Source organism: Danio rerio, chromosome 22 (assembly GCF_052040795.2).
Source record: "Danio rerio strain M-AB ecotype USA chromosome 22, GRCz13ab, whole genome shotgun sequence".
Classification (NCBI taxonomy): domain Eukaryota; kingdom Metazoa; phylum Chordata; class Actinopteri; order Cypriniformes; family Danionidae; genus Danio; species Danio rerio.
This window is the reverse complement of record NC_141042.1, coordinates 30592897-30605228: the sequence shown is the minus strand read 5'-3', so window position 1 is coordinate 30605228 and position 12332 is coordinate 30592897. Positions and strand designations below refer to the sequence as shown.

The window sequence follows — 12332 nt, the reverse complement described above, 5'->3', positions numbered from 1 at the left end:
ATTTATGACCATCGTAAAATGTGTAGAAGAAGAATTTGTCATTCTCGACACCATATGGATTTACTTTCATCGGCTAGACACCGGCCTAACAGCCATCACTTATAAGTGATCGTTAAATGTAGCTTGTGTGAATGCTACTGCGCTACTTCCTTAAAATAATAGCTTCGCTAAAGAAAAGCTATTTGATTTAGAAAGTAGCAAAGCTACTGCCCAACACTGGTCTCTACTTAATTGTACATACTATGAAATATAAACGCGTACAGTGTGTAGTTTAGCTTGCTGCAGTATGCCATCTAGATGGTGTCAGAAAAGTTTATATTGTTTATAAGTTAGAAATAAGCATTGTTTGCCTAGAAACAGGTGTTGTTCAGGTACTTTCCCACTTTGTAAACATTCTGACATTTTTGAACAGAAGAGACAGTTATATCCATGTTGGAGGCCATAGGAAAACCTATTGCCTGTTGCAGTGAGGAAGAAATGGAGGAAGAAAAGTGTGATTCCTATGAAGAAAGACACAGGCAAGACAAGGGAGTGCAGGAAAAAGAAGGGAAAGTCTACAAAGTGTTAGGAAGGCTTACTGCACAAGGGAAGACCTACGAGGTAGATGAGGAAGAGTTAAGGCGGAGAGTGAAGGGGGAAAACATGTCCACAAACATGTTTTGAATGCTAATAAGGGTTTGTATTGCATACATTCAAATATAAAAGCAGTAAGGTAGTGGCAATTTAAAATAGTTTAAAGCCTGCCATTTCATAACAGTAAATATCTTCAGTGTTTTAAAGTGCAGGATGTCATACCAGATTATTAGTGAAAGCAAATCATATACATTTAGGCTCACATGGCTATCAACAGAACACATGCATGACATTTAAAAAGCCCTGCTCATATACTTTACATCTGTGACACTATACTTTATTTATATATAGGTCGGAAGAAAAGATGTTCCAACCAATGTGCTGGAGCAGCCTAGAAAGGCAAAAACTAAGGTATCCATATTCAGCACTCTGACGGAGGGAGAGGCAAAGGATCTTGCCCAGGGTTTTGGAATGGCACTGGCCAAATACGTCCCAAAAGAAAAACTTCTTTCTGGGATCCCCCAGGAAAACATACCAGCAACATTGTAAGTGTGTCTCTGTAAACCTGCTCTGTCTTAGGTTTCATGTCTTATAACACAGTATATTGGTTGCTGCATCGTTATTTAACCATTTAAAGGTGCAGTAGGTGATTGTCTTCAGAAACATGTTTTGTTGTGCTGGTTAAAAATTTCTTTACTGTCCAATAGTAGTGATTAAAGTAAATGATCTAAATGTATTTTTATATTTTGAGTAAGGCATGAGACTAAAAATGTTCATCTAATTAAATAGTTTCGGGCCGACATTTCGCATAATGCTGATAAGTAGCTCAAACTGTCTGACAACAGATGCAGTTTTGAACTACTGCACAGCCGTTTATACGCAGATCTGCTTTGTGATTTGTGCATACACACGCTGTGCGTTTGTGTGAGAGAATGAGCTGGAGCGGTAAACACATGCTAAATCAAAACTTTTTAAAATCCTGAATTAATATTGAAGTGAGGATGACACATAGATGAAGTATTTCTGTTAGACAAGTAATGTTCTGTTTTAAAACTATTTTAGTCACACTAAGTTGATGTAGATATTGTTGTTATGAATGGGTTATGTGCACAGATGTGTTGTTCAGTTACTGAAATCTTTTGGCGATAGATTAATGTGACTATTTTCAATGTTATACTTTCCTTAAATCTGCATTTATAAAGCAGATTTTTACTTAGTTTAATAAAAATTTAGTAAATAGTGCTATTCTGCCTAGCCTGCTTTCCTGAGGCGAAGTTGGTTTTATATTCACGTTGGTTCATTTTTGAACAATGACAGCCGGTGATGCACTCATGATATTGTTCACAATGCTACTCTGAATATTCGGTCTGGAATAGCATGCGAGTATGCCTTAGTTATAAGTGTAATTCCTGCACGCCACCGGCTAAGCACTAGTCGCTGAGTGAGGGTTCTGCTGTCATCTTTATGGTGCGCAGACTCATGTTTCAGGAGGCCTGGCTTTGGACGGCAAAATCTTCAGAGATTTATGCTAGCAGGTTAGCATTCTGTCAGATCACCCACTGCACCTTAAAACATAAAGTTAAAGGTGATATTAGTGATTATATATAGTAATATATATATATATTAGTCTTATTTTTTTTTTAAATCTAAAAACAAGCAATAGATATTTTGTTCAGTCTGACTTTAACTCTTTAAAACCTAATGAATTCTTTAAATCTGTTTAAAGCTGAAAATTAAAATACATTTTAAGGATTGAGCATCTACATTTTTGTTTTGTGTAAGACCATTTCAGATTTACTAACTATGTCCAGCAGCACAAACTCTTTTGTCATGGAAAAGCAGCACTTTTTGGAGATGTTATAGTGTTTTATTAAATTTAATGTGTAATATTAACATAGTACAAACTATCCAGCCTGTTGTCTAGTCCCTTTATCACGGTCAATTAATCAGCAAGAAAATTTAAATTTAGCATCTTTTGTAATTTTGTATAACAGGCAACTCGTGAATGCAACCATATACAGTATGTTAGTCAAGTAACATTATTGTTTGTTGTTTTCAGGAGGAGCATTGAACAAATGAAGATAAATATGCAAAACCTGGGCCCTGAATCATCCTTTGATTTGGCAACCCATTGCTTTGGACCTCTCGCAGTTGACGTTTTGTTTTCCTTTTTAGAAGACTGCCTGAAATAAGCTTGCACAACTAAGGTGGTAAACAAAAACAACACACAGATTATGTTTTTACAATTATAATTTTATTTCATTTTTGACAGTTTTTCTATTGTAAATGTGATTTACTATACTGATATACTGTACAAAATAAGTTTGATTTAAAAAAAAAATCGTTTGTTTTCTTTGCGTTTTCTTCTTGGTTTAACAGGAAAATTTATATCTGGTTTGGTTTCTGAGTGTGTGTGTCCATCTGTTTTTCTTTTTCTGTTTGCAAACAGTGGGTGTATTTTACGCGACTTGTCCGCATCACACTGTCTAACAAATTCATTGTTCATAGTTTGCTCCTTTGTTTGTACTTCTAGATCATTCACTTTTTGTGCGATATCCTCTGGAATGTTTTCCCACGTTTGTATAATCCTCAGTACATTTTCAAGTTTCCTAATAGTACAAAGCCTGTCTTCATCTGCACTTTTTTTCTCAATGTCATTTTGTATTGGCACTATTGAATTGTTTGTAGCATTATTGGACTTTGTCTCAGTCACCTCATTAAAGAGTTTCTTTGCAAGCAGTAGACAAGAACATTTTTTGTGGTATGAGAAAGTACAACAGTCACATATACCTCTCACAATACATGGTTTTGATGCAGCTCTTCCAAATAAGCTTTCAACTGCTATTGTTTTTTCAGGCTTTGCAGAAATGCTATACTTATTTGTTAGCATCAAGGTATTGGTATGGGCTTGCAGTTGTGTGTCCATGTCTGGAAAAGTAACATGATCACCACAAGAAAGAAGGCTTAATAAAAAGAGGTGCTTGCACACATGTACCCTAGAGCCAGATACACAACTGCAGAACTGTTCTGCAGGACACACAGTGTAAACAGCATGTGAATTGTTCTCAGATGGAACATTGTACATGTATGTTTCTGTTGAAGCTATGGTAATTTTCATGGCCCATCCATTCTCCAGCATCCTTTCTGCAGATTTCTTTATTTCTTCTGTTTTGCATTGTAGAGGGTTATTGACCCTTCCAACAGACTGCAAATCCTGTATCGTATTGAAGTAATTGTCTGTCTTGTTCAGAAGCACATCGATCAGATGATCCAATCTACGATTTCGGATGCCACAGAAAAATTGGTATTTTAAACGGTGGAAGAAACTGTAAAGCAGAAAAACATGTAAGAATAAGGTGCAATGACTACTACAATGTACACTTAAACAGGTAAATTATCTAGCTTTCAGATTATCCATAAATCTATTATGAAATGAACATGGATACAAATGATATATACCGTTCTATCAGATTGTTTGTGTCAGAATCTCCATGTTTATAGCATCTTCCAAAGTTTGACCAGAGATGACCAATTGTCTCCCAGTGGTTCTTGAAGTACTTGCAGACATTTTTGAAGTTTCTAAACTGGCAGTGAAACATCTCAGCCTTTTCCTTAAATTCTTGTGCCTGTAAAAATTGACAAGGAAAATCATGTTTCATGTTAGCATAAGAACTGCTGGAGATTTTTAGGTATTTTAAGTAATCCTTCACACAGACATACCCCAGTGTGTGCAGTAAGTCTACTGAGAGAGAATCTGTAATGTTCTTATACTGTCTGAAACACTGTGGGTCTATGATTAAATAAACTAATATAACAATACTATTTGCAGTAACTAAAACAGACCAAACAAACAATCCATGTTTATAACTAAAAAGAAAAGTTGCAAAATTAACAAATTATAAAAGACATCACAATTTTACATTAAATCTAGTTATAAATTTAATTAATGCCTTTTGGACTATGTAAGATCTATGATCTGAAATGTTATTCAGAACAGAATTAAAAATATATCCTTATTTAAAATAAAACATTTAGCTCATTCTGTAAAGTGTATTTTAAATTGACCTAAAAGGGTATCAATTATTAATTGATAAGGTTAATATAAACTGAATGCTTACAAATGTGTGTGAATATGTAAAGTTGATTATGAAACTCTGCACACTTAGCCTACTATATATCTGAAAACAGTTTATAAGCAGCATAAATTCATATTTGAAGGAGAGTAATTCTGTGTGAGTGAGAAGAGGCCAGATGCAAGTGTTATCTTAAGATTTGTCTTAAAATTTGCATTTTTCAAAGGCTCCTGTGTTTAGGTTCTGTAATTTTACTTTTATGGTAAAGTATGATTTTATTTCATTGCCTTTAAAGTGAAATAACAGCATAAACATTAAAGGCTGAAAAATGCTAATTTTAGAAAAATAAGACAGTACTTAGAGCAGGGGTCTCAAATTGGCGGGGGGCCATATCAGTGACTGACAATTCATAGGAGGGCCGTTTTAAAATTCAAGCACAAGAAAAAATGGAAACCTGACATATTTGATGCACTCAGACATTCTTCCCCATAGTATCAAAGCTCCCTTTGTTTGTTGTTCATATTGAAGGGGTTGTTTAAATTGCTATGAAAATACTAAAATTTAATAATAGGCATAATAAAATAATAATTATGCCCCAATCAATTGTTGCTTAGCCAAAAGTGTAATAGATAGCGTAAGACAGCAGAATGCAGTTTAGGTAACTTTATTGACTTTACTAGCAACTGTTCTTCTCAATATCATTCTTTTTGGTAAAACTAAAACTAGAGGGGATAAGGATGTACTGTACATATTCACATTTACTTTAACATGTTTTATACAGCCAACAGTAAACGTTTACTAATGCACATTTATCCAAATCTTAATATGTATGAGAAAAATCTATTCATGAGACCATTTGAATTGAGTATTAGCAAAACTATTATATTTACACCACCATCATAATGTGTAAGCCATAAAAATATATTTGTACAACAAAATACAGGGGGTATAAAACTGATTATAATCAAATGACCCTTGAATATTTACAAAAATAAAGCGCTTACGGACATACATTTCAGTGTATAAATCAGCCCCTGAAATTTGCATGTGTTACTTTTGATCGCACATTGAGAGAAATTGCCAGTAACTCGGATATAAAGTACTTTAAATGTCCAGTAGGTGGGGAGTCAAAACTAGAAGTGTTTATGCGATAGCACAACGATAGCGATTCAAAAGTATATGTTTTGATGGGCCGAATATCGTTATATTTTTGTCGTCAGTTGTGGGCCGGATAGAGGAGGAGACAGGGCTGCTATTGGCTCGCGTTCTGGCAGTTTGAGACCTATGACTTAGAGGCTTTTGCATCTGAACTCTTCATACTGTATGTGGGTTACCATTTTATATTAGCTGTCATTAACATTATTTTTTACCATTATAAAAATGCATGTTACAAGCTTCTTACAAAAGTAGAAAGACACATTAGAACATTCAATTGTACTATAAAACAAATAGCAACACACCGTTGAACAGCATTTCATCTCTGACATAAACTGCATGATGTGCGCTCTTGAATCTGCCTTTTCAGGTCCACTCACACCAGATTCAGATTTTGACAGCCAACGAGTTACTGCCTGTGTGTAATAAATGGTGGGAAAACGTAAAGCAATATATTTAATATGGTGAGAACTTCCATGACACATTTGGCATTATTAGGATCAAGTATTATAAGCTTCAAGTTAAGGGGTACTCAAATCAAAGTAAAAACAATATATGTTATTGCTATAGCTCAGCAAAAGTTTGAACTTTTTTTTTTTTTGCTTAAAAAGTGCATCGATGACTGACATGAACCCACAATGAGATTTATACCCAGATAATGTCAAGTAATATTATAGCATGTTCTATGACATCATGTTGCAATATGAAATAAGCTTAAGTTCTATCCACTGATTCATTAGCAACTGAAGGTAAACAAATGTGAATGGTAATACTGTTAGAGATATACATAAAAATTATGTTAATATGACAGTTGATAAAAACAGAATATAAATCTATAAAAGGAGGAAAAACCAAAGCAGTTTCCTAACTTAGTACTTACTTGCGTTACATGGTACCAACAAAGGAGAATGTCTGACTCGTTGAACACCTTTTGAATAGCATTGATTTCAGCCTGGTCTTTATCAACCATAAAACACCTAAAAAAAATAATATAAGCTTCAATATAAGAATACAAGAAAGAGAATACAAATACAACATATTACAAATGTTTGCTCTCAAAAGAAAGCATTTTGTTGTTTACTGTTATTTACCTTCTCTAGAAAAAAAAAACTATTTGTGCATGAAATCAACATCTAGCAAGTACCAATGTTGACCTGAAATTGTTAAAGCTTTGATGATATATAGCATTGCATCCAATTTGGTATCCTTTGAGGCATTTACGGTTGTAAGTCTGTGCTGAATAAATTCACAGGGATCTAAATATTTTCCTAAAGAATGGACTGTTGTATTGGTCTCTTTTCAGTTTCCTTTAAAGTGTTCCTCTGTAGACCTCTGCTCTTCAGGTCTGATTTATTCTTTCATGAAAATCAGAGTAACCATCTTCTAAGAGTAAAAAAATATATACAATAGAAATCAACAGTGCTCCACAGCTATGCGGTTACATTATTCAAAGTATCTTTCTTTTTGATCAGGAGAGCAAAGAAACTTATTCCGGTTTGGAAAAACTTAAGGGTGTGAAAATGATCCCTTTAAGATATTGTGTATACCCAAAATATTGTTGAATGTTTTTTTGTCCAGTTAAATAATCTAACGAAGAATGATTAACTAATCATTTTAATTTACATTTACTTATTTGTTTGTATTACCTTGGAGGTACAGAAAATGTTGGTTTCAGCTTTTCCAGTGCCAGTTGAAGTGTGTCCTGCTTTTCATTTCCCAAGATGATATAGGCAACAGGAATTCCATGACCATGACTGTCTCTGACAACTAATGTAAATAAAGGAAAGCCATACTGGTTGACACCATATGTTGCATCCATAAAAATGATATCCCTTCCATATTCTTGAAGATTTTCTTTCATGGATGGTGTTTGCAGAACTATGACAAGATCTGTTTGAGGACTATAAGGCTGATAAAAAACAACCAAATTTTTAAAAGGGCCCTCCAGAAGACGTGAGGTACTAGTGGCATCATCTTTGTGTTGCTGATGTTTTCGCATCATACATGTACGAATATTTTCAACGTCTTTAGGGGTTACAAAATATGCTCGGTTGTTGAGATCAGTATGTCCTTGTTCTTTTGACCACTCATGTGATTTTAGGAGAATTGTATCTGGTTTAACACCAAGAGATATTAAATCCTGAATATGTTTAACCAGCTCTTGGCTAATGTTTTCTGAGTGACCCTCAAAAGAACTTAAAGGGTCATGTCCTGAATGAATGTTGTACAGCCTTTCAACTATAACCAGTTTGTTGAGCCAGTCTGTCCTTTTTTTGAAAGAAACATATGCCTTGCATCCTTTAGCACGTCTACTTCGTTGTGTGCATGCTCCAGAGCGTTTGCATGAAAACAAGAAATATCCATTTCTTTGATTTTGCAGACTTGCAGAATTCACAGTCCTGAAGTTGGCATCTTTTGAGGCATTTATGGTTGTAAGTCTTTGCTGAATAAATTCACAGGGATCCAAATCTTTTTCTAAAACATGGACTGTTATATTGGTCTCTTTTCTGTTTCCTTTGAAGTGCTCCTCTTTGTAGACTGCTTCTCTTATAATTTCTTCCATATCTGATGTCAAATCTAAAAATCAAAAGGATACAAACAAATAAACAAAAATCATCAATAATAAAAAGTAAAAATCCACAATATTAATAAGACTTGTATTATTAAATTAGGGCAGATGACCTGAGGTTAACATACTACTACTAATAATAATTCAGCGAAGTTGACCTGAGGTAAACATATTAATCATATTATTAAATCCACGATGATGACCTGAGGTAAACATATTAATGATTTTAATAAATCAGCGCTGATGACCTGATGTAAACATTTTATTGATGTTAATAAATCCTCAATGATGACCTGTGGTTAACGTAATAATGATATTAATAAATCAGTGATGATGACCTGGGGTAAAAAGATTTATGATATTAATAAATCAGTGATGATGACCTGAGGTAAAAAGATTTATGATATTAATAAATCAGTGATGATGACCTGAGGTTAACATATTAATGATATTAATAAATAAGTGATGATGACCTGAGGTTAACATTTTAATGATATAAATAAATCAGCGATGATGACCCGAGGTTAACATATTAATGTTATTAATAAATCAGCGATCATGACCTGAGGTTAACATATTAATAATATGAATAAATTAGTGATGATGACCTGAGGTAAATATTAATGCTATTAATAAATCAGCGATGATGACCTGAGGTTAACATATTTGAAATAATAATAATAAGTCAGTGCTGTTGACTCGAGTTTAACATAGTAATGATATTATTAAATCAGTGATGATGACCTGAGGTTAACATTTTAATGATATAAATAAATCAGCGATGATGACCCGAGGTTAACATATTAATGTTATTAATAAATCAGCGATCATGACCTGAGGTTAACATATTAATAATATGAATAAATTAGTGATGATGACCTGAGGTAAATATTAATGCTATTAATAAATCAGCGATGATGACCTGAGGTTAACATATTTGAAATAATAATAATAAGTCAGTGCTGTTGACTCGAGTTTAACATAGTAATGATATTATTAAATCAGTGATGATGACCTGAGGTAAACATATTAATGATATTATTAAATCAGCGATGATGACCTGTGGTTAACATACTAATGATATTAATAAATCAGCGATGATGACCTGAGGTTAATAAATCAGTCATGATGACCTGAGGATAACATATTAATGAAATTAATAAATCAGCGATGATGACCTGAGGTTAATAAATCAGTGATGATGACCTGAGGATAACATATTAATAAAATTAATAAATCAGTGATGATGACCTGAGGTAAATATTAATGATATTAATAAATCAGTTCTGATGACCTGAGGTTAACGTAATAACAATATTAATAAATCAGTTCTGATGACCTGAGGATAACATATTTATTATATTAATTAATCAGTGATGATGACCTGAGGTTAACATATTAATAAATTAATGATAACATGTTAATAAACCTGTGATGATGACCTGAGGTTAACATATTTATCATATAATTAAATCAGTGATGATGACCTGAGGTTAACATATTAATAAATCAGCGATGATGACCTGAGGTTAACATATTAATAAATCAATGATAACATATTAATAAATCAGTGATGATGACCTGAGGATAACATATTAATGAAATTAATGAATCAGTGACTATGACCTGAGGTAAATATTAATGATATTAATAAATCAATGATGATGACCTGAGGTTAACGTATCATTGATATTAATAAATCAGTTCTGATGACCTGAGGTTAACATATTAATGTAAATAAATCAATGATGACCTGCGGTTAACGTAATAACAATATTAATAAATCAGAGACGATGACCTGAGGTTAACATATTAATAAATTAATGATAACATGTTAATAAATCAGTGATGATGACCTGAGGTTAACATAATAATAAATCAATGATAACATATTAATAAATCTCTGATGATGACCTGAGGTTAACATATTTATCATATTAATAAATCAGTGATGATGACCTGATTTTAACATATTAATAAATCAATGATAACATATTAATAAATCAGCGATGATGACCTGAGGTTAACATATTTATCATATTAATAAATCAGTGATGATGACCTGAGGTTAACATATTAATAAATCAATGATAACATATTAATAAATCAGCGATAATGACCTGAGGTTAACATATTAATAAATCAATGATAACATATTAATAAATCAGTGATAGTGATGATGGCCTGGGGTTAACATATTAACAATCAATGATTACATATTAATAAATCAGCAAGGATGACCTGAGGTTAACATATTTATTATATTAATAATTCTGTGATGATGACCTGACGTTAACATATTAATAAATCAATGATAACATATTAATGATTCTGAGATGATGATCTGAGGTTACCATATTTATTATATTAATAAATCAGCGATGATGACCTGAGGTTAACATATTAATAATATTAATAAATCAGTGCAGATGACCTGAGTTTAACATATTAATGATATTAATAAATCAGCGATGATGACCTGAGGTTAACATATTAATAAATAAGTGATGACCTGAGGTTTACATATTAATTATATTAGTAAATCAGTTATGATGATCTGAGGTTAACATATTAATTATATTAGTAAATCAGTTATGATGACCTGAGGTTAACATATTAATAATATGAATAAATCAATGATGATGAGCTAAGGTAAATATTAATGATAATAATAAATCAGCGATGATTACCTGAGGTTAACATATTCATTATATTAATAAATCAGTGATGATGACCTGAGGTTAACATATTAATAATATTAATAAATAAGTGATGACCTGAGGTTAACATATTAATTATATAAGTAAATCAGTTATGATGACCCGAGGTTAACATATTAATAATATTAATAAATCAATGATGACCTGAGGTTAACATTAATAATATGAATAAATCAGTGATGATGAGCTAAGGTAAATATTAATGATAATAATAAATCAGCGATGATGACCTGAAGTTAACATATTCATTATATTAATAAATCAGTGATGATGACCTGAGGTTAACATATTAATAATATTAATAAATCAGTGCAGATGACCTGAGTTTAACATATTAATGATATTAATAAATCAGCGATGATGACCTGAGGTTAACATATTAATAATATTAATAAATAAGTGATGACCTAAGGTTAACATATTAATTATATTAGTAAATCAATGATGACCTGAGGTTAACATTTATAATATGAATAAATCAGTGATGATGAGCTAAGGTAAATATTAATGGTAATAATAAATCAGCGATTCATAATAATATGAATAAATCAGCTAAGGTAAATATTAATGATATTAATAAATCAGAAATGATGACCTGAGGTTAACATATTAATTATATTAATAAATCAGTGATGATGACCTGAGGTTAACATATTAATTTTATTAATAATCAGCTATGATGACCTGAGGTTAACATATTAACGATAATAATAAATCACTGATAATGACTTGAGCTAAACATATTAATATTAATAAATCAGTGATGATGACGACCTGAGGTTAACATATTAATTATATTAATAAATCAGTGATGATGACCTGAGGTTAACATATTAATAATATTAATAAATCAGTGCAGATGACCTGAGTTTAACATATTAATGATATTAATAAATCAGCGATGATGACCTGAGGTTAACATATCAATAATATTAATAAATAAGTGATGACCTAAAGTAAGCATATTAATTATATTAGTAAATCAATGATGACCTGAGGTTAACATTTATAATATGAATAAATCAGTGATGATGAGCTAAGGTAAATATTAATGGTAATAATAAATCAGCGATTCATAATAATATGAATAAATCAGCTAAGGTAAATATTAATGATATTAATAAATCAGAAATGATGACCTGAGGTTAACATATTAATTATATTAATAAATCAGTGATGATGACCTGAGGTTAACATATTAATTTTATTAATAATCAGCTATGATGACCTGAGGTTAACATA

General features: G+C 31.8%; 2 protein-coding genes across 7 annotated transcripts in view; one reads left to right on the top strand and one right to left on the bottom strand.

Annotated features, from left to right (window-relative positions):
* Positions 1-12332, top strand: part of LOC137488914 (uncharacterized) — a 45639-nt gene that overhangs the window by 22405 nt on the left and 10902 nt on the right. For 2 of the 6 annotated variants that reach the window (XR_015522226.1, XR_015522224.1), the window contains 3 exons: positions 413-675; positions 925-1118; positions 2633-3309. The exons of 2 other annotated variants lie outside the window; for them this stretch is intronic. The gene's annotated coding sequence lies outside the window, so the exon portion shown is untranslated. Of the gene's footprint in view, positions 1-412; positions 676-924; positions 1119-2632; positions 3310-12332 lie in introns of those variants that run through there. 2 more of the 6 variants (XR_015522227.1, XR_015522225.1) reach the window with 1 other exon arrangement.
* LOC147838567 (uncharacterized) lies at positions 2816-8391 on the bottom strand. The gene is made up of 5 exons (XM_087304504.1): positions 7448-8391; positions 6682-6778; positions 6107-6217; positions 4033-4199; positions 2816-3899 (listed from the first exon to the last, which is right to left on the bottom strand). Exons 1-5 carry the CDS (start codon positions 8362-8364, stop codon positions 2903-2905), a joined length of 2289 nt encoding a protein of 762 aa, XP_087160630.1. The 5' UTR covers positions 8365-8391; the 3' UTR covers positions 2816-2902.

Excerpts from the sequence above, each read along its gene's own strand:
- LOC147838567 (XM_087304504.1), bottom strand. The coding sequence starts at position 8,364 with ATGGAAGAAATTATAAGAGAAGCAGTCTACAAAGAGGAGCACTTCAAA. Across the intron at positions 6,218-6,681 it reads GTTGGTACCATGTAACGCAA|GCAGTAACTCGTTGGCTGTC; the intron begins GTAAGTACTAAG and ends TATTACACACAG. Across the intron at positions 4,200-6,106 it reads AGATGAAATGCTGTTCAACG|GCACAAGAATTTAAGGAAAA; the intron begins GTGTGTTGCTAT and ends CAATTTTTACAG.